Source organism: Haliotis rubra, unplaced genomic scaffold (genome assembly GCF_003918875.1).
Source record: "Haliotis rubra isolate DU_JTF1 unplaced genomic scaffold, ASM391887v1 Scf388, whole genome shotgun sequence".
Lineage (NCBI taxonomy): Eukaryota > Metazoa > Mollusca > Gastropoda > Lepetellida > Haliotidae > Haliotis > Haliotis rubra.
In genome coordinates this window covers 836,418-863,760 of record NW_025767066.1, presented here as the reverse complement: position 1 = coordinate 863,760, position 27,343 = coordinate 836,418, and the positions used below count along the sequence as shown (strand labels likewise).

The 27,343-nt window shown below is 39.8% G+C and overlaps 1 protein-coding gene across 2 annotated transcripts in view; it reads left to right on the top strand.

Annotated features, from left to right (window-relative positions):
• LOC124286621 (leucine-rich repeat protein 1-like) overlaps positions 1-27,343 on the top strand; it is an 81,776-nt gene that overhangs the window by 51,480 nt on the left and 2,953 nt on the right. For both annotated transcript variants that reach the window (XM_046723004.1, XM_046723005.1), the window contains exon 4: positions 25,651-26,378. In XM_046723004.1, coding sequence (XP_046578960.1) covers positions 25,651-26,378 — 728 coding nt within the window. The remainder of the gene's footprint in view (positions 1-25,650; positions 26,379-27,343) is intronic.

Below are 27,343 nucleotides of genomic sequence, written 5' to 3'. Positions count from 1 at the left end.
GTTACGGTATTAATCTATCTAATTCTGCATTTAATAAATATCATCTTTGCGTCTTGAGACGTGCAGCAGATAGGTCATGCAAACAAGGTTTAGCCATGGCCGATACATCTGACCCCCTAGCCAGTCAGCTGCTGTCGGACGACCCCCTCCCGTCTGGTGTTCCGCTAGAGTTTCCCTCGGAGGAGGGGCGTGGGATGCAGTCCGCCGTCTCCAAGAAGCGTCCTGCTTCCCCAGACATCCGGTCATCGCAGCCAAAGTCTAAGAGGGCCTCGACATCTACTCAACACAGACTCCGTACCCCCAGGGCAGCGTCTACCTTCAAGGGAAATCACGAAAACGTTCTCAGCGTTCTCAGATTGTTCCGCCGCTGAACTGGGCCTGTATGATGATCAGCCGATCATCATACCCGATCTACGCCACAAGAGACGACCGGTGTCGGCAACAGTTACGTCAGCACAGATCGCCATGCAGCCTGATGTGTCTACACTGATGTCGGACGATCTTCCTGAGGGCCCCGTCGCTAACATCGCAGAGAGGGCACCAACTACATCTTCACAGACCGTCCCAGGCGACCTGATGCGGCAAATCATGAAGATGATGGAGGACCGTTACAGACTGGAGAGACAACCAGCCCAGAGCCTGAGCGGCGAAGGCTCCAACGTGAAACGACATCCCAGAGGGACCCCCGGCCAGCGTGGCGGCCACGACTAAGCCACCTCCGCGAAGGAAGTCACAGACCACCTCGACGAAGGACCCAGATGTACAGCCTTAGCGAAGGGCTTCTAGATCATCACCTACCTCAGACTCTGATGATCAACACTCACATAAAGGCTCGAGAAGGAAGATCACCTCATCCCTGGACTCTGACTCGGACCCCCCAGACTTCACGCAGGCCTTCGCGAAGGTCAAGTCGTCGCTCCCCAGGACCGGACGGAGATGAAGCTTCGTGAAGGTCTTCACGAAGGGCACCAGTAACAGGCTCCAAGTCATCTTCGTCCAGAAGGTCATCCAGGGAAAAGCCTCCGCGAAGGGCAACCCAGCCCGTAGCGAACACTTCGCTAAGGAAGTCCCAGGCCGCCTCCGCGAAGGAGCTAGAGCCTCACCAGTTGCGAGGGACATCGCGGAGGAGGAGCGCTTCGCCGAGCCCACACCCTGTAGAACACAGAGGTCGTTCGCGAAGCAAGAGCTCATATATTGATCGGACTCTAGACACTTCACTAAGGAAGTCCCAGGCCGCCTCCGCGAAGGAGCTGGAGCCTCACCAGTTGCGAGGGACATCGTGGAGGAGTAGCGCTTCGCCGAGCCCACACCCTGTAGAACACAGGTCGTTCGCGAAGCAAGCACTCATATATATTGATCGGGCTCTGACTCGATACTTTCGCGAAGGTCACGAAGGCTAAGTGGCTCCAAGTCTACTTCACCCAGAAGATCTAGAAGGGATTCTTCGAGAGCTTCGCGAAGTCCCCGGCGTTCGCCGAGGAAGTCTCCTCCAAGGTCTCCATATACTAGTCACTCGTCATATATAGCCACTCGTCAGTCCGTTCAAGACATCGCATGAGTTGTCTATCAACTGTATGCCATATGCCATCTACAAGCCTACGCGAAGACAATTGCACAGGCTATTTACAACACAGAACGTCGCTGTATTATTTAGTCAACGACGTTTCGTAGATCTTCACAGGAATCAACTTTCCGTATAGATTGCTAGGTATGCAATCCCGGACTACGATACGATTATCTACATGCGTGACCATTACGCAGATCTGCAGACAATTCAATATCGAAATTGAACAGCAGCCTTGTTACAGCGAGTATAACTCATAATCGTCAACGATTTCCGAGAAGAAATATGTACAACAAGTTCAGCTTTAATTCTACAATTATGACGATACATTCATGTATACAGTCTACAAGCTGACAACTTGCAAGTTTTATTGAAACTTTATATAAGGAAGTCGGAATTATCTTCAAGACTGAAGTTACTTTCACGACAGCCAGGAAAATAACCTACCCAGCATTAATATTACAGAGCGAGGTATTTCGCGCCGGAGGTTTCGCGCGTTTACCATTAACCCTCGATACACGTGGTGACTCGGGTAACTTCGGGAAGCTACGGTGAAGACCGACGATTGTTCTAATATCAACGACGGCACTATATTATACAAGGTTCCTTTTCCTGCTACACCGGTGACATCACAGCGCGGGTACTCTACAGAATCAAAACGCCCTACGCAGAGGTCGATCATAGTTCACAGTTCAAGACTTAGGTTGCAAGTGACAACAATATATCAGTGAACGAGCAAGCCTCCTTACAGTCCAGCTAAAATGAACCTTCATGATTGGGCTGCCTTCTTGAGGTTAGAGACCTCCCCTGTCAAGTAAGGACGAGGGCACGGCAGTCAGGCTATTTTTTACATAAAGTTCAACGATGGCAGTCACACCTGGTTGTGCACCTACATCGTCAAGGACTTCGCAGTGAATTTACCTAGACGACGGGATACAAGTGGATCCAAATCCACAGCGTCTCAGACTACAGTTGAATTTCATCATAAAGCTACTAACACAACTAGATGGTTAGTAAACCTACTTAAGTTGGACCTAGAACCGTCGCAGGATCTGCTAATTCTAGGTTTTGATTTGTAACGGCGCAGAATCGTATAATTGTACCGGAGGACCATGGATCAAGATCCAACAGTCAATTCCACAAGCCTTACTCTCTCCGCTACCACTACGACAGTGGCAGAGCCTGTTGGGGTTACGCACTTCAGCTCAAGACATGACAGGCAGAGGCAGACTACAATTACATCCGTTACAAGTCATCATCAATTCGCATCTAGACGAATCTCTACCGTTCAATTTACCGGTTCAGGTCAAACCTCATCTACTATGGTGGACCAAAAGATCGAATGTTTGAATAGGCGTCTCGTTAATAGAGCTGGAATCGATAACACTTCTCTACGTAGATGTGTCACTACAAGGTTGGGGAGCCCATCTTGCCAACAGGACGGCATCAGGGCTATGAGCAATCAAGAGAGCAAATTACACATATTCTGCTAGAGATGCAAGCAGTGATACCGCCTTAATGCACTGGAGCAACTTACTACAGTATACCCAGTGGATGATTCACACAGTCAATTCGACAGTGGCGTTTTTATGTGAACAAACTAAGCTCAACCAGGTCCCCGAACCTATCGACTCTGTTTTCAATTGTTCGATTTAATCGACAATCTCAACATACATGTCAGAGCATATCACATTCCAGGAGCAAAGAATGTGATAGCAGACGCTCTCTCTCGGCCACACATACCATCGCCGACAGAATGAATGCTCCATACAGAGATATTCACTCAAATTATCAAGGAAATAGGAACTCCACTAATAGACCTATTTTGCCTTTCGATTCAACAAACAACTGACACATTCAGTATCGCCAGTTCCAGACCCACTAGCATTGGCAACAGGCGCACTAAGCATATCGTAGGAAGCACTCAGCGTGCGCTTTTTCCGCCACCAGCGTTAATCTTACAAGTTTACTCAAAATCAGTCAAAGCGCCAGAGCCTCCATCTGAATTTGGTCGCGGCCTACTGACCAGCGAGCGTGGTTTCAACTCTTATTCAAGAAATCGGACTACCAATACTACAGCTTACAGAGTGCTCGAATCTGTTAATACATCCGCACACCAAACAAGCATACGGAAAGCCAGAAATATTCCAACTTCACGTATGGATTGTATCAAAGTGTCTGAATAACAGGTTATTCAGCCAGAAGCTGACAAAAGCAGTCTAGCTGGCCCTGCGTAACTCAACTTGCAACTTATACAATGACAAATGGCACAGTTTTGTCAATTATGCTGCAAAGGAAGGATTTACAGCTAGATATGCTACTCATCCTCAAGTGGCTGACTACTTATGTTATCTACGTCAGACTAAGATTTTAATAGGCTCAACTTGTCCACCTATCTTGCAGCAATAGCTCTGTCATAACTGAGAGGCGTCAAGTTAACCTAAACCCAGTTACTCGCCTTGCTCACGAGCTTTCGATTGGAGGATTAAAACGGAAGTTTCACGCTCCAACTTGGGATCTGAATATAGTGCTCCAACACCTCACAAGTGAGGTTTATGAACACGCTTTGATGATATACTTGGACCCCATGATACGATGAATCTATCACGATGGCCAGTAAGAGCACTGAAAATATATCTCCACCGAGCCAAACAGGAGGGGGGAAAAAAAAAAAATTCAAGAGATTTATTTCCTCTATCAACAAGCTACGCAGACTGAAGTCTCTCGTACTACTATCTGCTTTTGAATCAGAACTGTCATACTACGTGCCTACAAGACTGCAGGACTCGACCCTGCAAGAGCTTCTAATCCTCATGATATTAGAGCGCTAACATCTACACTTGCTCTTCACGACAAGTGCGATTGAAATACCATAATGGAGGGTTATTTCTGGAGATCCGATATGGTGTTTGCCAACCACTATCTGAGAGATATCACCACCGAGGACGTCTCAGGTATCCACCAATTCGGTCCCATGGTCCTCGCACAACAGTTGACAGTTCCTCGGAGAAGATAAGTTAATCTTACAGATATCTACTTATCTTATAACAGTACTAAATAGCTACATGCTATATATATTTTGCTTAAGTTCTTTTATTATCTTAAGCTCAGTACTATGGTTATTATATCATACAATATATAAGCTAACAACTCTACGGAGTTTGTTATTATATATTTAGCTTAAGTTAATCATATCTTAAGCTCAGTACTATGGTTACATTATAAATGTATTAGCTAACAAACTCTACAGAGTTTTTGCTATTATATATTTAGCTTAAGTTAATCATATCTTAAGCTCATCATATCTTACTCTACTAGCTTAAGTTTATTCATAGTAACTCATACTATGTTTATATCATAAAAGTATATTAGCTAACAAACTCTAAAAGTTTTTGCTATTATATATTAGCTAACAAACTCTACAGAGCTAACAAACTCTCACGGAGTTTTGCTATATATATATGTAGCTTAAGTTTAGTTTTTCATATCTTAAGCTCAGTACTATGTTTATATCATACTAAAGTATATATAGCTAACAAACTCTAAAGAGTTTTTGCTATTATATATTGGCTTAAGTTTCATCATATCTTAAGCATTATGGTTACATTTCATCATATCTTAAGCATTATAAGTTTAATCATATCTTACATTATAACATGTATTAGCTAACAAACTCTTAAGCATTATGGAGTTTTAGCTATTATATATATATAGCTTAAGTTTAATCATATCTTAAGCTCAGTACTATGTTTATATCATAAAAGTATATTAGCTAATAAACTCTAAGGAGTTTTTGCTATTATATATTTAGCTTAAGTTTAATCATATCTTAAGCTCAGTACTATGTTTATATCATAAAAGTATTTTAGCTAACAAACTCTAAGGAGTTTATGATATCATATTAACAAGCTTAAGTCTATTAGTCTTAAGCATTGTATTAATGTTATATATACTTTTATCATAATAGGTAAATTGTAATAACCTTTATATGGCAGCTGATAAGTTAGCAGCAGGAATTCATCAGTTCAGTGCCTTTATGAAGTTCCCATAGGGTTATTACAATCATCACAGTTCAAATCACTAATTATTAAAATCCAAAGTATTATATATTCCAACCTCCTTTTCCGTCGGATGCTACAAGCAGTAAGCATGAGTCAGGATAAGGAAAAATATGTAATTTTTAGAGTAAAATTGATATTTTATACTTATCCTGACTCATGAGGTAAGCCCTCCCATCCTCCCCACATAACTCTTTGGATTTCCCTGAAAATTCAATTGTTGGGCTCAGTATATGAGGAGAGAGTGAGGCACAGGGGTGGAGGTGGCGCCCTCGTTCCCGCGCTTACAGAAGGGAGGTAACTCGTGGTGAGTACTAATTAGTGATTTTTTATTGAAGGGAACTTCAGTTAGGGAGATACAAGTGTTCCACTATGTTCGCAAGAAGAAGAAGACAAGCAATAAGCATGAGTCAGGATAAGTATAAAATATCAATTTTACTCTAAAAATTACATGTTTTTACATTAAACGTATTCACAAATTTGTCATATGTAAAGAATTTTCCTGCAGCATCAAGCAGATCCTTCATGTGATTTCACACCATATCATCTGCCAAAGTACAAAAGCATAGCTAATAGCTAGGGCACCCTGTTCCACCTCAACTTTGACCCTCCCCAGAATCCAGGAAACTTTTGGCTCTCAGTGACAGCAACCGAGTCCTTCAAAACTGCTCTCGCAAACAATAGTGAAATGTGAGGAAAGAAGAAGAAGAAGTTTATTCAGTATTTGAGGCCACATGGCCAAGAGTACAAACATATAAGAACAATATTGTGCGAATGGACAGAAAAAAAACAATGTAATTAGTTCATTTTCATACAGGCAAGTTACGCTTTAGAAATAATGCTATTGACTTCAATAGATGTGCATTTGTTGTTGTTAAAAGTTGTTTAAATTTTAATCTTGATGGAAACGTGTGGTAATAACTAGGTAAGTACAGTTTTCTTTGTACAGAATGGAATGGACACACAAGTAAAAAATGAAATTCATCCTGTGTAACATTAAAATCACTTTTGTCACATATCAATATTTTGGAATTTATATTATTATTATAACGTTGTTGTTGAACATTTAACTTATGGCTTAAACAGCGGAATTTGCATAAAATGAAAGACAGCTCTGATATCATTCAGTTAAAGTTCTGTTCCTTTCAAGTCCAGTGACCCTTCTCGCTTCATTCAGCTGTGTCACTGACAAGGAACATGAGAGGAAGTTTCAAATGTGACTAACAGTACTAGTTGGTTGCACCCCAGTAGAAGACAGAATGAAGAAATCCTTGTTTCCAATATGAAGAATATAGACAGGTTAATTAAAAAATTTACAATGTTTATTTTTGGTAATACAAAGAAGTATCGGATCTCATGACTCTTCTACTTCTTCTTATCTACAAGCCATTCACAAGCCATTGACAATTGCTGCATAAGGCACAAGGTCCAAACATGTTGATACCCTGGAAATCTTGGTGGTACTCGAAGACCATCTCTCCGATTTCTAAAATCCATGTCTAGATTTTACAGATTTTGTGGAACAGTTGCATGGATGCTACTATTTTACCTTTGTTTCAAGAGGGTTGGAAGCAATTGGCGGTTGTACACACAAACGTGTAAGCCTTGAGGATCACTGAATGTATCCAAAAGGAAATAGTGGTGAGTGATACTTCCTCTGTTGAGGACGTAGAGAATGGTATGAAGAGATGTCGAACTTGCGAAGCAGTAGTGTAGATCTTTAATGCTTTGACTGGAAAGAGGGAAAGACCTTCGGTATCATCAGGCTAAAGGATGGAGTACAAGGACAAAAGATGCTGGAAAATACCAAATCCTTGCTTCATAATCCGCCAAGGCCAAGTGTCTCAAGATGGCCGCTAAGTTCCATGCCAGTCTACAAAAATTCGACGAACATACTCCTCGCCAACCAATAGAGAGCGACAAAAGGAAGATGTAATCTCTTGGTAGCTTGAAGTGTGTGGAGGACCTGAGGGAGGAGATATATTGGAAGGGATTCATAAGTGTTCAGTCATCACCAGCATATTGCTAGAGCACTGTGATTCCAAGTGAGGGTATCCAGAATATATACACAAAGAACTTAATTAAGCACCCCCTGTATTTTTGCAATGATAAGTTTTCGACACGTACATAAAACTTCTTGTGGTGATCAAGATGGAAAAACATGAGTTTTTCTGACTCATTTGATCCTTTGACTCATAAAAAACGACAAAATGATTGGAATCCATGTTGATTTTATGATGAAAATTGCTCATTTGCAAAAAAACACTTCATAGAAAACCATGTGTTTACAAGTTTTATGTTGAATTTATTGGTGAATGTCCAACACACCACTTCGCCCCCTGACAGGTGGTAGAATTGGCCTGATTCTATCAATCAGCTGGTCACGCCAAGCCCTGTGCATGGTGATTATATTTGCACATTTAAATTATCATTGGGTCTTGGGTATTTTGATATATTGTGTAAAAATTATTGATTATATTAAATTGCCTAGTGTCCTATGCCAGAAGGCGGTGGCTCATGGGCCAATCTGGTGATGTTGACCTCTGAATGATGTATATCTCCAATTTCTTGTCAAGGGTCGAACCAGTCTGGCATTAAATTGGTAGATAAATGCAGCTATTCAAGTCATATTCTCTGGAGTATATGCTGTATCCCTGGTATCAGCATCTTGGATATCCGGTGCATATTGACATCGTCCTTGTTGACACTCCGTGGTGGGTGGGGAGCAGGGGTGCTGAATCTTTTTCCTTTCACCATGTCTCAAATACAAGCTGGTTCAACTCGAAATGAATGAAGAGGCGTCTTCATGAAATAGATCACTCTCATGAGGCTATCTCTGGGATTTGTGGCAAGGTGAAAAATGTCACTCGTCTCCATACTGGTTCCCTTCTGGTGGAATGTGCACGGAGGCAGCAATCTCTCAATTTGTTATCTATTAAAACATTTGCAAATGTTGAGGTTGCTGTGTCTGTGCACAGGACTCTAAATACTTGTCGTGGTATCATACGTGTCGTGGTATCATAGGTGTCGTGGTATCATACTTGTCATGGTATCATATGTGTCGTGGTATCATACTTGTCGTGGTATCATACGTGTCGTGGTATCATACTTGTCATGGTATCATACGTGTCGTGGTATCATACGTGTCGTGGTATCATACGTGTCGTGGTATCATACTTGTCGTGGTATCATACGTGTCGTGGTATCATACGTGACAGGGCCCGCTGTCTGTGTGACATGAGTGAAGAGGACATTGCTGAAGAGTCAAGATCAGGTTGTTATGGCAGTGAAACGTTTTACCATCAAGAAAGAGGGCATTGTAACAAAAACAAATACCTATCTCTTAACTTTTGCTAGATCTTCTCTCCCGCAGTCGACCAAAGCAGGTTTTTTTAACATCGGGGTGGATGTGTATATCCCCAATCCACTCCGATGTTATAGGTGCCAACATTTTGGTCAAGGGTCACACTAGTGTCGAAACCCTGCCGTGTGTTATCGCTGTGGAGACTGCCATGAGGATACAGACTGTGAACGAGAATACAACTGTGCAAACTGTGATGGCCCACATTCCATGTCACCCAAGTCCTACCCTGTAATGTATATCAACGGGAATAAAAAAACTTGAAAATATAATGTGAAAACAACATTTCATATCTTGATGCAAAAAAGCTCTTCACAAATCAGTCCTCAACTCCTCTAAATGTTACATATTCTGCTGCAGTCACTCGCACTGTAGCAATGTCCTCAACTGGAAAAACCTATGACATCAGCCACTCAATCTACCCAACTTACTTCACATGTCACTAGGTCTAGGTCTGGTTCTCAGACGGAAGAAATTTCGATAGATAAACCATCCCAACCATCTACATCAAAACCAGCCAGTGATCAATCAAAAAGGAAGAAAGGAAAACAATTAAATAGAGACAAACCAACACCTACCACAACATCATCTGAAGTTCCAAGTGATAGGATTTCAAAGGGGTCAGATAATCAGATCCAACAATCTAATAAGTTTGGATCACTCGAAAGAATGGATGTGGCTGAAAACATCCAGCCACGGGTGCATAGCATGTCGCCCTCTAAGACGGTACAGGGTAGATCCCCAATCATTCTGCCCAAAAGATAGCTTCCCAAAACAATATTATTATACAGTGGAATTGTCGAGGACTGAAGACCAACTTTAACAACTTACTACTATTGGTCCAGGACTTGAGTCCATCAGCATTCTGTCTGCAAGAAACATATCTAAAGCAGACAGATAATTTCAGTTTACGTCAGTTCAATGCATATCATTCTTTTTCTCCTTCGGGTGATAGGGCCATGGGAGGCTCTTCCATCCTTGTAAGGCATAATGTACTCCAAAGCCCTGTTTTGCTTAAAACTAATCTTCAAGCCGTTGCAGTATGCCTTACTCTGCATGTTGCTTTTACTCTCTGCTTGTTATATATTCCGCCATTTTCAGCTCTTCAGCAGGCTGATATTCAAACCCTTTACAATCAACTTCCGAAACCCTGTATTATTATGGGTGACTTTAATGGCCACAACCCACTCTGGGGTGGTACAACTATAAACACTAAAGGTAAAATACTGGAGGAGTTTATTTCAAACAATGATTTATGCACATATAATGATTGTTCAAACACATATTTACACCCTGGCACAGGAACTTATTCAGCTCTTGATTTGTCAATTACTGACTCTAACCTACTCACTGAGTTTGAATGGTCAGTCCACGACGACTTTTGTGGAAGTGACCATTTTCCCACAATACTCAAACCTGTAAACCCATCTGATGTTCCTCCATCATCACGATGGAATTTAAAAAAGGCTAATTGGCCTTTATATGAAACTCTCTGTGCTACCAAGCTTAAACCTGAACTTTTCATTGATGTTCCTGATGCTATAAAATACTTTTCTAATGAACTGAATATCATAGCTGACGAGTGTATACCAAAGACCTCTGCAAATCCATATATTCGAAAACCATGGTTCAATGATAAATGCAGACAAGCTAAAAAGGAAAGGAAAAAGGCTGAGCACTATTTCCGTCGACACCCTATGGTGCATAATTTGAATAAATTTAAGATTTTAAATGCTAAAGCATGGCGTACGTTTAAACAAAATAAACGCCAATCTTGGCAAAGTTATGTATCCAAAATTAATTCGTCTAAGGTCTGGAATATGATCCAAAAGATCAAAGGGAAGGGCACCAAATCTAGCATTCATCATCTTAAAGACGGAAACCAGTTATTAACTAGTAAATCTGATATTGCTAATAAACTTGGCGAAACTTTGGCAAAACATTCTTCCTCGTCAAATTATGTACCTAACTTTAAAAAATACCATAAACAACAAGAAAAGAAAACAATTAATTTCAATTCAGATAATGGGGAAAATTACAATGAGATGTTTTCTGTTCATGAGCTCCATACTGCCATCGACCAAGCTCACGATACTGCTACAGGAGCTGATGGTATACATTATCAACTCCTGAAGCATTTACCAGAATCATGTTTAGAAACGCTCTTACATATTTTTGATGACATATGGACATCTGGAAAATTTCCTACTTCATGGCGTGTTGCCATAATTGTCCCTATTCCTAAACCTGGACGTGATCATACCGATCCTTCAAATTATAGACCGATTTCACTTTCTAGCTGCGTTTGCAAAACCAAGGAACGCATGATCCATAATTGTCTTGTTTGGTACTTGGAAACCAACATTCTTTTAAGTGATATACAATGCGGTTTCCGAAAAAATCGTAGTACCATTGATCATTTGGTGCGTTTGGAATTTTTGCAAAAAATACTATAATTAATAAACAAAATGCAGTGTCGGTCTGTTTCGATTTAGAAAACACATACGACACTACGTGGAAACATGGTATCTTAAAAGATTTACATGATTTTGGTTTACGGGGCCGTTTGCCTCAATTTATATCCAACTTTTTAGATGACAGACAATTTCAAGTCCATGTTGGTACAACCCTGTCTGACCATTATAATCAGGATCAGGGTGTCCCACAAGGCAGTATTTTGTCTGTCACGTTGTTAGCATCAAGATCAACAGTTTATCAAAGGTTTTAAATGATTCAATTGATGGATCACTTTTTGTGGATGATTTTAATATTTCTTGTCGCAGTAAAAATATGCATACTATTGAACGGCAAATGCACTTGTGTCTAAACAAAATAAGTAAATGGTGTTTTGAAAAAGGCTTTAAATTTTCTAAATAAAAAATAATTGTATACATTTCTGCTGTAAATACAAACCCAGAATTATTTTTAAATGGCACCCCTATCAAAGTTGTAAAGGAGACCAAGTTCTTAGGTCTCATTTTCGACTCCCATTTAACCTTCTTGGTGCATATTAAATTCCTTAAAGCTAAATGCCTGAAGGCACTTGATCTGTTGAAAGTTGTTTCTAATTCTAAAGTGGGGGTGGGGACCAGACTACCCTCCTTCATCTATATAGATCATTGGTCCACTCGAAATTAGATTATGGCTCCATCGTATATGGTGAGGCCTGTAAAAGCAACCTGAAACCCTTAGATTCTGTCCACTACCAAGGTCTAAGACTTTGTCTTGGCTCCTTGTGAACTTCTCCTTTTGACAGTCTCTCCGTCGAGGCCAATGAGCCATCTTTAAAACTTAAAGAATCAAACTGTCTTTACAATATATCACAAAGCTGTATTCTAATGAACCTAATCCTGCTCACAACTGTGTTTTTAATCCTCTTTATGAGGATCTATATAATAAAATATCTTCTCTTGTTCCACCTCTTGGGCTCAGAATTAAACCATTTATTTCTGCTGCCGACATTGAGCTGGAGAATATATCTCCTTCCGTCTTCTTTTTCTCCTCCTTGGCAACTGGTTAGGCCACAAGTTGACCTAAGATTAACCACATTTAAAAATAGAAACTAATTAATTACAGTATAAACAAGAATTTAGTCAATTAAGAAATAAATATAATACATATAAATCCTCATTTACTGATGGGTCCAAGGATGGTGGCGCAGTAGCTTGTGCCACTGTCATCGGATCCAGAACAATATCTTCTCGATTGCCTGATAACAGCTCTATTTTTACAGCAGAAGCTCACGCCATATTAACAGCTCTTAAATATATAATAAACATCCTAAATATAAACACTATATCATATAATCAGATTCTCTTTCTTGCCCTCAGGCTAATAAAAATCTTTCTTGCAAACATCCACTTTTAACAGAAATTATTGAATTATATAATGATCTTGCTACTGGCCAAAACGACATCATCCTCTGTTGGTTACCTACCCACGCTGGCATTTCTGGGAACACAATGGCTGATCTTGCTGCCAAGGCAGCACTCAACAAATCTGTGACACCACTTCTTATTCCATACTCAGGTTACAAAGCTAGCATTAGAACTTGCATCCGTGATCTGATGCAGAAGAAGTGGGACACCCAAGTAGGTATAAATAAATTACATGAAATAAAACCCAATATTGGTTTCACCTACTTGGGTTGTCAGTCCAGATTTGAAGAGGTCATCATGTGACGATGTCGTATTGGCCATACTAGATATACTCATGAATACCTGCTAAAAGGTGAAGATCCTCCATTTTGTATCCCTTGTGATGAAAGAATCACGGTCAAGCATGTCCTGCTTGACTATTGGTTTTTCCATCACAAGGGCTAAGTATTTCAATGTCAAAACTGTCAAGGATCTTTTTAGTACTGTTAATTTTCATGTAATTATTGAATTTTTAAAAGCAATAGAATTATTAGATGAATTTTGATGAATGGTTTGTACATAGATAAATATTTTATTATTGGTAGTTTAGATTAGTAACTGAGATTGTTAATGGCTGTACCCTCTAAGGGGGTTAAAGTACTGTAAAATTATTGTCCTCCTGAGAGGGTACATTCATAGTAAATTTAAAACTACCACTATTTTAATCGTAGTATATATGTTATTTTCATGTATGGCTAGATTTACCTAAATTGCTAACAGCTGTAGGGATGGTGAAAATCTGGCTAGGGTCCATACAGGAAGCAAAAGTTCTGTAAGTCCCCATGGTCCCTAGTATGGTGATCTACCTTCAGTGGTTAGCAATATATAGCCTGTTGTTATATTGTCCTGTCATCTATGGTTAAATGTTTTAGTGTTAATTACTAGTTTTTACATTGAAATCTGTGATAAACTAGTTGTTTTACTGTCCTTCGTTGACAGGTGTTGATAATTTATTTTTAATCATTATAAACTTGTTTTAATCACGATATGGCTGAAATATTGCCGATGTGACTTAAAATCTTAACCCACTCACTCACTGAATTATGGGACAGCCCTGTGTCCACTTGCACAAAAACTATCGTAGCTACAATCAATTGTAGGCATTTGCAATCGAAATTATAATCGCGGTCGTAACTCTTACAACTCTTGCACAAAAGCGATTGTAGCACAGTTGTAACTCATCTCATTTTACAATTGTGATTTTAAGTTACAATCATAATCGTCTGTGCTGAAGATGAGATTATCCATAGCAACATAGACAACAATTTAAAGTTATGTCCCTTAAGTGGATTCGTAACCAAACTGAAGAGTGAATTCATGGCCACTTTCTAGTCTGGGAATATCAGCAAACTATTATGAAAGTTAAAAACTTTTATTCATTGTTTTCATTTTTTTTATCGTATTTGAGACATTAAATACATACATTTGATAATTTTGATAAATATTGCATATCACTAAATCTATAGGTTATCAAAATCACAATAAAAAAATTATACATTGATAAGAAAAAGGGGAATAAACCGAAGCTTATATAAACATTAATTATTATTTTCGTATCAGTTGACTTTATTTTCACTTAAGGGACCACTAGTTTGAACAACTGCTTGAAAATAAAAAGTATTTTGATATCTCTTTGAAATTATGTGCTTTGTTATCAATATTTGATAATAATCTGATGTGATTTTACACTTGTGTATGTGTGTTATTTATTTATCTATCTAAATTATGTGCTTAAATTTGAATACATCTTTAATACAAAGGAATAAAAGATTATTGTTTTTTTTGGGTACGAGTTCATTTTGGGTACGAATTCGGGGTGGAGACGAGTACGTATTAGGTACCAATATTCACCTACAGCCGTTTTCGCTTTGACTCTATTATTCCCACTTATTGTTTGCAGATATGAAACTTTATTCTTTCCTATATATCTCATAATAACGAAACTGGTTTTGACAATTCTTTTATATCGTAACATTTCAGTGTTATGTGATCAAATCGTTACAACATTAACTCCCTTATTCTATATTTAGATACAAGGGAAGCTACTCTGAAATTAAAGTTTACCCCAAGTTGGCGTCACATAAGGCTTGAACATTTATAGCGTGGAAGCCTTTCCGACAAACATAGGCCACTTCTTCGTCTGCAGGTGGTCGTTTAATGGGAATAAGTGTACCATCAATTACCCCAGTAACGCGGGGGAATTCAGCTATTTTGTAGAAGTCTTGCATTCTAACTTTATTTGCATCAGGATTGAACTTGATGTCCAAAACGTTGTTTATGGCACGGATTGTCCGATGGATGGCGCGAGACACAGAGGACTCGTGAACGCCATGTAGATTACCTATTTCCATTAAAAAAACTCCTTTACTCAGGTAATGAAGTGTAACCAGCAAATGAGTTTCAGGGCAAATGGCATGTGAACTCTGGGTTCCATGTTCGATGTGTGGCCGAAGTTTCTCCAAAAGTGAGAATATGGCATGCCGAGGCAACCTATACCTTGAAATGAGTTAACCTTCTGTCAATAACTCCAAATGTGATGTTCTATCTCTAAAAATACTTTTAATTTTTTTCTGAGACTTCCTCGGCAGACATGTACGACGCCATTTTTACCATCGATTGTAGGCACTTACAATAGGTAGTGGGCTATTGTAGGTTTCAATTGTAACTTACAACTATTGTAGGCTTACGATCGCTTTGTGCAAGAGGCGAGTGACCCTACAATTACCTTACAATCAGAGTTACGACTATTGTAGAGATACAATCGTTTTGTGCAAGTGGGCCCTGGACAGTTGAGGAGGTATGACAACAAGGTCATAGAGGTGGCAAGAAGAATTTTATTGCCAGTCCAGAAACCCCTTCATTTGCAAAAATCCCAGCCACCTGGTTTGGTCTGTACTGACTATACTAGGCACATAAAGAAACTGTGCATACAAAAATTTAAAATCTAAATTTATCAAACCTGTGTAGACACATAAGGATTTAAACTCAGAGATTAGTGACATGTATCCAACATGCATGCACGTGACACGTTCCGTGACGTCAGTGGGTTCGTCCTTGAGACGTGCAATACGTTGTTGCACGTGCATTCCGGGAAAGAGAAACAGAGCAAATGAATGCCACACAATACTGTAACTTTGGAAAGCTCAACCCCTGCCCTTGCGATCGTTCAAAAAATTAAACGGCTATCGAAACACATTGCATGCCAAGGCTCACGTCTGCACAACGTCATGAGGCCATTGGGATGGTCTGTGGGGGAATGTCTCAACGACAAGTGGCTGCACATTTCCACTGCCACCGGAACACCATTTCTGCACTGGTGAGACGCTACCAGAACACAAATGACGTTATCGATCGGCCACGTTCTGGACGTTCACGTGTAACAACGCCAAGACAGGACAGATGGATAAGGGTGACCCATCTTCGCCACAGGTTTCAGACTGCAGTGACGACTGCCTGAACCATCCCAGGACTTTGCCGTATCCACCCCAACACTGTTCGACAACGTTTACGTCATCACGGGATCAGACAACGACGTCCCGCCATACGGCCTATCCTGACACAACGTCATCGACAAGCTCGCCGAATGTGGTGCCGAAATCATGTCCGCAGACCCTTGTTTTGGTGGAGAAATGTTGTTTTTACAGATGAGTCCAGGTTTAACATTTCCCATAGTGATGGACGTCAAGGTGTGCCTATAGACGCTTGGGAGAACATTATGCACAGGCCTGTGTCTTGGAGAGGAATGATTTGGGGTGGAATAACAGCACGCCAAAGAACTCCTTTGGTGATTGTTCAGGGGGGCTACTCCCATTTGTGAGACTCCCAGTTATGAGACAGTGGAGTAGGTAATTAACAACGAAAACACACCATACTCCCCTGTCTGACAGAATGGATTCACCCTAGCTAATTACTGATTTGCTATGTAACCGAATCTTGTGGAGGTAATTTAATGAAACTTTATAAGATAAATTGATTAACATACTCAAGTAGATGTCTTTAATAATTAAACACTTTGTGTAGGTAACGTCGTGATCAAAGAGAAAATAATTTACCTACTCAGATTTACTCCGTCTCTGAAACTACAAGCTATAGTTTAAGAAATAACTCTGAAATTTACAGTCGAAATGCCCCTTATGCCAAACCCTTTCTACCCGACACAATAAATTTATGGAATGCCCTACCAAATTCCAAAGAGTCATGCAATCTCCAAGAATTTTAAAACCTAATTACAAAACCGAAAACAAGATTTAATATTGATCTTAATTATGGCTCTTGTTTTTGTCAAATCGTTCACTGCCGCCTCAGGCTCGGATCTAGCGACCTAAACGCCAATAAGTATAACAGACATTTAATAGACAGCCCATGTTGTTCTTGTGGATATCAACTACCCGTTATAACCTGGATAATTTTTTGAACGGAAACAAAGAATTTACTCCTTGTGTAAACCAGAAAATAGTTGAATCCACCCACGATTATATCATCAAGACACAACCAATTCATTTTCATAAATAATAATAAAATATGTTTAAACAAAAATGACTTTCAAACTTCATAATAGTCAATAAAAATGTGTTATCATAATTCCATATTCTTCTGAATAAATAAAATATTCAATGAACTATTTCTTCTGTGTAAATATAATCTTTGATAATGTATTTCATTGATCGAGTCATCAATGAACTATGCCTCCTGTGGGTCCTGGGCTGGGCTGATCCCACTTTCATGGTAGGGATGTGGAAACACCACCTATGTGCACTGAACCATTAAATAATGTGTCTCACAACTGGGAGTTCTCATAAATGGGTGGTGGTTCCATGATGATTTGGGGTGGAATAACAGCATGCCAAAGAACTCCTTTGGTGATTGTTCAGGGCAACTTAACTGGTGTGGGCTACAGGGCTCAGATTTTTCGGCCTGTGGCAATTCCTTTTCTGCAACGTCATGGCCCTGGGTTAACATTCCAAGAGGATAATGCCCGCCCTCATACGGCAAGGGTTGCTATGGATTTCTTGCAACACCACGACTTTGACTTACTGCCTTGGCCTGCAAATTCACCGGATCTCTCCCCGATAGAGCATGTTTGGGACGAGATGGATCGACGTCTACGCCGTCTTCCTCATCCGCCAGATAACGTCCTTGACCTTGCAACAGAACTTGAGAGAATCTGGCGTGACATCCCACAAGCCTTCCTTGCACGTTTGATAGGCTCTATGCGTCGTCGATGCACTGCTGTTCTCAATGCCGATGGTGGACATACCCATTATTGAGCTTGTGACATGGTCGTTTGACCCCTGTCCCGCTTGTGGACTCGTGACGTCATTGTGATTGACTTTTCAATTGAAATTCTCCCGACTTGTTATGGTCTCATGATCCCTCCATTAAAGTTTATATGTACCTTTGACATTGTTATCGTACTTATCAACTGGGATAATATTTTGACAATGCACAGTTTCTTTATGTGGCTAGTATAGATTTAAATCCAGTAATCTAGAATCTCTTGCTGCTTCCAGCTCCGGTGGGAAGAAGGCTTTTGTTATATGCTGAAAACTTGGAGCACATCATATCCAAACACTCAGATCTGAAAGTAAAAGAAGCTAAAAAGTAACCAGACCTTGCAGAAGGTTGTAGATTCCATTGTGAGGGGACCAGGTTAGCAACAGCCATCTTGTCCATTCCTATGCTACCTGACAAGTCTCTACTCTCCAGTCTTTCTATTTTTGAAAACTACATAAATGCTTTTGATCTCAACAGAATTTTCTAGTTTGTCCATTGAAGATGGAATGGAATCTGTACAGAGGCTTTCTTTGCGCTTCATTGAGGATCAAAGACAGGATGAGCAGCTTAGATCCACAGGATACTTGCCTCAAGTTCTTAATCATCATGGACCACAGATGATTTTCCTTTTGGTATATTGGTTGCTCCTTGACTGTATTCAGATCACAACTCTGATCACCAGTTTTGCACTCATCCAGTTTGTCAACCAAGTCAGCTTTGAGGAATCAACTCTATCAGAATATGATATTCCTATATGTTTTGGTTTCTTATTATATCCAACAAAACCAGAAATGGAGCTTGAACAACACACAGTTTATGCTGAGTTATGTCCACTTGGTTGCAGGTGTTATACACTTTGTCTGATGAAAATGGTGTGAACCATCCAGACTGTCAGATAGGCCTGATTTGTGTTCTTAAGTTCTGTCTAACAGTGATGGAATGTCACAAAAGACATAAGGAACAGTTTTTCAAATCTTGCATGACAGGATCAGATAAGGATGTTACAAAAGCCACATTCGCCATTTGAGACAGCTACTGCCATGTACAGCTGTCTACTCCAGTGATTGGACCCTTTACAGTCCATGATATAAAGTCAAGACTCTCATCAGCAATTATTTAACCGTGTTGTTTAACAAGATTTTTCAAGATGGTATTTTTCCTGTGTTTTGGGGTAAAAGCATTATTTGTCCTTTTTACAAATCTGGTGTAACAAGTAACCCCAATAATTATAGAGGTATCTCTCTTATTGATTCTGTATGTAAAATATTCACTTCCATTCTCAATAGTAGGTTAAAGGTTTGGTGTGAGGAGAAGAATATTATTCATGAAGCTCAGGCAGGATTCAGGACTTATTATTCTGCTACTGACCACATTTTCTCACTTCAAGCTATGGTACAGAAATATTCATGTCAGAAGAAACGAAGGTTCTATTGTCTGTTTATAGATTTCACAAAGGCCTTTGATACAGTCAATCATAAAATTCTTCTGTCAAGTCTGAAAAAAGTTGGTGTTGGAGGTAAATTCTAAAACATCCTTGTATCAATGTATGGTAGGTTATCGGCTTGTGTCAGAACATCTCAAGGTCTTTCAAGTTATTTTGATTGTAGTATGATTGTACCCTAGGGTTGCATCCCCAGTCCCCAATTGTTTATTGCGGCGGGGGACTATGTATTCAGCGGCGTCCGTACCTACGTACCCGATTCTTGTTAATGCAATATCTCATGGACTGTTGTACCCAATATCTTCAATTTTGGTGGCAGCCTACATTGGGGATAACACAGACACCGGGGTCTAGATTTTCGAAGCTCTCTTATCGCTAAGATAGTCGTAAGTGCCATACCTTAACATTAACTTACGACTATCTTAGCACTAAGAGAGCTTCGAAAATCTAGGCCCAGTTGATTTTCGTACCTTGACCTTATCTTCAAGGTCGCCACGACACTTTGCACACTTTTCAAACTCTTGTTAACGCGATATCTCATGCACTGTTGTATCCAATATCTTCAAATTTGGTGACAGCCTACATTGGGGCATTACGCAGACACCAATTGATTTTCGTACCTTGACCTTATCTTCAAGGTCACCGTGACATTTTGACCACTTTTCAAACTCTTGTTAAGGCGATATCTCATGGACTGTTGTGCCCAGTGCTTTCAAATTTGGTGACAGCCTACATTTGGGCATTCAAATTTGTTGACAGCCTACATTTGGGCATTTCGCAGACACCAGTTGATTTGGGTGATCTTGACCTTATCATCAAGGTCACCATGACACTTTGACAAGGCGATATTTCATGGACAGTTGTGCCCAGTGCCTTCAAATTTGGTGACAGCCTACATCGGGTGATTATCGAGACACCAGTTTATTTGGGTGACCTTGACCTTATGTTCAAGGTCACCATGACACTTTGAACACTTTTCAAACTCTTGTTAACGTGACATCTCATGGACTGATGTATCCAAAGTCTTCAAATTTGGTGACAGCCTGCATTGGGGGATTACCCAGACACCAGTCGATTTAGGTGACCTTGACCTTATCTTCAAGGTCACCATGACACTTTGCACACTTTTCAAACTCTTGTTAACGCGATATCTCATGGACTGTTGTGCCCTGTGCCTTCAAATTTGGTGACAGCCTACATTGGGGATTACGCAGACACCAGTTGATTTGGGTGATCTTGACCTTATCATCATGGTCACCTTGTTAAGGCGACACTTTGACCACTTTTCAAACTCGATTTGTATCAACATGGTCACCACGACACTTTGACCACTTTTCAAACTTTTGTTAAGGCGATATTTCATGGACTGTCGTGCCCAGTGCCTTCAAATTTGGTGACAGCCTACATTGGGGGATTTCCCAGACACCAGTTGATTTGGGTGACCATAACCTTATCTTCAAGGTCACCACGACACTTTGCACAATTTTCAAACTTATTTATACGCGATATCTCATAAAACATTGCACCCAATGTTTTCAATTATGTTGACAGCCTACATTGGGTGATTATGCAGACACCAGTCATTTCAGGCATCTTGTATGTGACCAAAAAGTAAATATAGATATTCCATTCTTTAGCGGCGGGGGACATTGCCATATCAGCGGCAAACACTTGTTATCTTTAGTAATCAGCTTATGGAAAGTATGGAGTAATTTGGTGGCCGTGGTATATTTATTACACCTGATGTTAATAATCTATATGCTCTAATGTTTGCGGATGATGTTTCCTCAGTCTTGGAAACTGCTCTCCAGCTTCAGAAGAAGATTCATGGTCTTGAGAACTTTTGTCAACTTACTGGTATGAAGGTCAATATTGATAAGACTGAAGTTATTCTTTTCAGGAATAGTGGGCCCCTTAGACAGTATGAACAGTGGTTTCAATTTATGGTCAAGGGCTGGAATTTGTTTCATACTACAGGTATTTTGGTATTGTGTTCACTCCTAGGCTAGTTTGGACTAAAGCTCACACTAATCTTGCTTCTCAAGCCAATAAAGCCCTTATGGCAATCTATAGATACCAAAAAAAGAGTAGGCTATCTGTCGTGTGCGGATCTTTTCAAAATATTTGATGCTATGGTTAAACCTATTCTTTGTTAAGGTTCAGAAATTTTGGGTGTTACCCATTGTAAAATCATTGAACAAATCCAGATAAAAATATGAAAATATTTCTTAAAAGTTGGTAAAATACATGCAACAATATGGTTCTTGGTGAATAAGGATGTCACGATACATAAGTTTCATGAATCGATACTTATCACGATACCCATGGCACGATTTGATACGTATCAGGATACTTATTTTCATGGCATTATTGCGTAAATCTAGTTACATTTTGAACATCAATATTTCATATTTTATAATTGTCCATGAAAAGATCAACATTTTTTATTCTCAGAGATTAAAAAGTTCTAATTTCCCATCTTTGTGCATGAAAAATAATGATTTATAACTCTCATAACATCAAAAAACATGATACAATTGCAAAATGTAAACGATACATAAACATATTTAAACCGATACTTTCAAAACTAACTACCAATTTACATTTTTGAATGTATCGATAATTGTATTGTTTTAGAAAAAGTATTGATGCATCGATGTATCGTGGCATCCCTATTGGTGAATGTGTCAGATTCTCTCTTCAACTTACTATGTCAAGGGCAGTTAAATATTGGCCTAGACTTTTAACTCTTCCAAGTTATAGATTACCTCATCTGTTTTATTTAATGTTAAAGTCTTAGGATGAATCTGGATGCACGACATGGGCATCTCATATCAAGAATATTTTATTTAGATTTGGGTTTGGCTTTGTTTGGATTTCTCAGGATATTGGAGATACTGATGGTTTCATTTTTTATTTTCCCAACATCATATAAAAATAGGCATAAATTATTTATGACATTTGAAGTTTGTTGAAGGCATTTTGTTGACAAAGCTCTGTTTCAAATATTTATCCAGAAACTTATTCCTTATATCTAGGTAGGCTTTACAATAAAGTAAAACATGTATTTCATCTTCAATTAAATTAAGATTAATGTTTTGGCAAAAGGGACAGAATCTTGAATCATAAGGGACATTGTTATATCTACCGGTCTCAGAACTAAGTTTAAAATTACCACATCTAAATCTTGTTAAACAATTTCTTAAATACAGGGCAATATCTAAACTGAGGTACGTTTCAACAGTTAGGAGGGACTTGAAAAGAATATGATTAGAACACCTGGTTGTATTATGTAGGGATGAGTACCAATCTTGTGCTTAAAAACAGAGATTCTGATGTTTTTCTGTAAAACGCATGTTACTTCTCATCATATCTATGAATGCATTTTGGGCCAGTGAACTATTACTGAATAAAATTTCTGTCTGTCTGAATAAAGTCAAGGAAGGGAGTAATGTCATCATACCTGAAAGTAATTTAAATGGGTCATCTCATGACATCAGTATGGAAATGGGATACAAATTTAACGACAATTCATCGGAAATTGTGCATTCTTTTATGACCATGTCATCCTTCAGAATTAGTCTTTTGGGGTGATTCAGCTACAAAGTTTATTGCTATATTGAAGGGCTTTAGGGTTTATTTGGTTCCCACAGTCCCACTGTTAACTATAGTGCACCAGTTCCTCTGGTGTGTTCTGGCAGTGATGTAATAGAGGTCTTGGTTATGCAGAAATTGTCAAAACAATAGCTATTTTGTCAAATTAAAGATTACTATGTCCAGAACTTGAGAAATAATCTCAATGGCTCACTGATTTGAGACCATCTAATCTAGAAATTTGATGCTGGAAAGACGTGAGCTCCTGGCTTTGTGCAGTGAGAAACCATTACTTTTTTATGGATAGCTGACAATGTAGAAAATGTCTGTTGAAAATGTAAACTTTTTCATACCAAATTCTCTCTGGATCCGGCATTATCTCACATCTCCAGAGAGTTCAGAACATAGCAGCCCGCCTCATAACCCGCACTCGACTACATGAACGCATCACTCCAATTCTCAGAGAACTGCACCTGCTACCCATCAAACAGCGTATATCCTTCAAGATCCTGACTATCTGCTTTTCTGCCCTCCACTGTGACACTGCTCCAACCTATCGTAAGGTCCTCCTCACTCCCTATCTCCCTGCCCGTAGACTCCGCTCATCTGGTCAACTCCAGCTCTGTGTACCCTTTTTACGAGGACAAAGTTAGCTAGCCAGGCTTTTTCTGTTGTGGCTCCAACTTTGTGGAACAGCCTACCAACATATATTAAATCTGCGGACTCTGTCCAGTCATTCCGCCGTGACTTGAAAACCCATCTCTTCAACCAATAACTCTGTTCATTTTATTCTTTTTTTAACCTTGTGAAGTACCACTGAGCAGCCACCGGTTGGAAATTAGGTGCTATACAAGTGCATTATTATTATTATAATTATTTATGGCAATGACATACGAAAATATAAGAGTCCTACAAAGTAATGATATGGTGTATAAACCTTTTAGTTCTTATCAACAGTATTGTACTATAATAGCATGGTGCATCCTTGGGACACAGTATATATTTTTTTTACATCCATTCGTATATTTCTGTCGGCGGTGGGGTGGCCTAGTGGTAAAAGCATTTGCTCGTCACGCCGAAGGGACCAATGCATTCCTGGCGTCTTGTTTGCATAACACACTTCAGTCCATGCTTCGACGAAATGCACATCTTTCGAGGTGATGTACGGTTGCCCAGCCAAGCTACCGATAGACCTGAAACCGACCGAGGGGAATGACGGCACAGCTACAGCACCCAACATGGCATGCCCAGAAGTGCTGGAAACCATCCTCGATCTACGCAAAGGCATCTGTTCCACTGTTTCCGATAATATCTCCAATACACAGGATCGCCAGAAAGAAAACTACATTAATGATGAACTAAAACATTTCCTGAACCAAACTGTGAATGAGTACATCACTAATTTAGGAATTTCACGAGATGGTATCTGGAGATGCAGAAGTTATGTCAACAGCAAGTCTGTTAAGATGTGACATTTATATTTACAGTGCAGTTGGTCAGTCAATGGAATGGCCGACATACCTTGCCAGCTTCAGCTTGAAAACCCAGACTGATTATGCTTTGTACCTGGAAAATGTATCGGACCATTTCAATGTTGTAACCAGTGTTTAATTGTGTGAGAAGTACAATTAAATTATAGTATTATCCTTAATAACTTGTTTTCTGTAGGGCTATAATCTGGGCTTGCGTGCTTGCGTGCTAGGGCCTAGTCCAGAATATACCCCGGGGTATAAACTAGGCTAGCCCAGATTATACCCCGGGTATAGTCTGGGACAGGGGTATACTCTGGCCTGTTACACCGGGTTCGGTTCCCCACATGGTTACAATGTATGAAGCCCATTTCTGTTGTCCCCCACTGTGATGTTGCTGGAATATTGCTAAAAGCAGCGTAAAACTATATTCATTCACTCACTCATACATTTCTGTGTTGCCTAAACCACTGCATCCTCTCTTGATATGAAGTGGCTATGCAGCGCATGTTCGATAAACATTGTTTGAAGTATGATTATCTAATTTATCATTATCTACACTCTTCCATCAGTCGGGTAGCCTAGTGGCTAAAGCATGAGCCCGTCATGTTGAAGACCCGGGTTCGATTCCTGTCATGGGTACAATGTGTGAAGCCCATTTCATGTGTCCTTTTACAGCAATATTCCAGAAATATGGCAAACAAACTCTCTCACTCTTCCACCTTAAGTATTTGGAATACAAACATAGGAGTTTTCAAATCACTCTATCAATTCGCCAAATCATTTGTTGAATAAATTTGGATTTTAGTCTAGATTATGAGCATAATGCGGAGTAAAGAAACAGTACAAATCTAATGATTTAATACATTATGGATTATTAATTGTTTATAGCCATTGACTGTATTATCTGTAAGAGTCTTAATCCTGTTGAAAGCCTACTGTTTAGTATTACCGGTATTATGTTTTTTACAGGCCGACCCCTTACAACTAAAGAGTTTGCTGACACTTGTGCGAGCAGGAGCTCAGGGTCGGGATTTGGAGAGAGTCACGTTGTCATCACTGGCTCCAGCATCCACTAAACAGGTGGAGAAACCAAAGACAGAGCTGACTGTGATGTCCAGGAAGGAATACCCAGTGACCAGTCGATTCCCTGCCAGTCTGGAGGTGCTTGCTGTCCACTCTTGTGGCATGAAGCGCCTTGATCCTCGTATCCTGCATCTCTCCAGATTACACACACTTGACTTGAGCCGGAATTCTCTTACATCCCTCCCAGATGACTGGGGTAGACTCAACTGCGTGAGCACACTTATACTCACTGACAACCAACTGTCAGAATTACCTTCTGGTCTGTGGAAGAGCCAGTTGTGTGAGACCATTGCTGTGTTGGATGTTCGCAACAACCACATAACAACCATTCCCCTTCAGATATGTGAACTCCACAAACTGGTCTGTCTCAGACTTAATAACAACGGTTTTGACTCGCTGCCACCAACTATTGGCAAGCTTACCAACTTGAAAGAACTGGCCATTGCACAGAATAAGATAGAGGTCCTACCAGCAGGATTTTCACAACTTCGACTTGAAAATCTTGATGTCTCAGACAATCCATTTGACCTGAGTGTAGAAGGTGTGACAGGCGAGGAGCAACTGGTGTTCCCCACATTGCTGGAGTGTGTGGCAAGAGCCATCAGAAAATACAGGTCTGTAACATAGCATGGACTTTATATCCTATAGGATTTGTTAGGGTTGAAATATCTGTACAATTTTAGCCATTTGAAATTACTTCACCTTTGTTGATGACTTCAGTATACCTTTCTTTCTGGGTGGGAAAAATGATTGAGCACCACAAAGAAAAAGGGCGGCAAATGGATTTCTCAATGGGATAATAATTCTCAAAAGGCTGACATTGTTTGTAAGTCAATCAAACAGCAATTTTGTATAAATTTTCAATCATTTACGAAGGCCGATTGATATATCTCAAGATAAATTTGTCGTCGGAGTATCACGAAGGGTATGTGTGATTTTTGCAGCCATTATGGGTTTTATGCTTCTCTGGATTGTGGTATAAAACCAAATGTGGATTGCATAAACCACATATCCCCATCGTGATGATGCTACAACTCATAACACATACCATATATTTCTGAATAATTGATGTTGTTTGGTAGGTAACATATCAATTAATCTGAAATTGAAGCGGTGAATACAAATTGTGGCTGTGAATACTGTATATTGATTATTGTAAGTGACATCAATTAATAGATGTGCCCATCAAAAGTTTATTGTTATTGCAGCCACATATTTTTTACTATTGTAGGATATATTTAATCCACTTTATTTAATTGAACTTGTGTGGTTACTTAACTCTGCACATATCAATTTTTGTGTTAACCTTCAACTTTCAATTTGGTGTGGTGAAATTGGGTTTAACATCGTGCTTGAGAATATTTCGCTCCTATGATGACGTGCATGTGTGTGTGTATGTGTATGTGCGGCTGCTTGTACTAGCCCAGACTTAAGCTGGTTTTATAGTGCTAGCCCACTGAGATACCATGCCGCAGTGAAGCATGAATACCTCACTCAGACACATTATACTGACTCCGAGCTGACCAGTCCTTGTTGTGCCCATTAATGCCGAGCGCCAGGCAGGGACCAACAAATACCA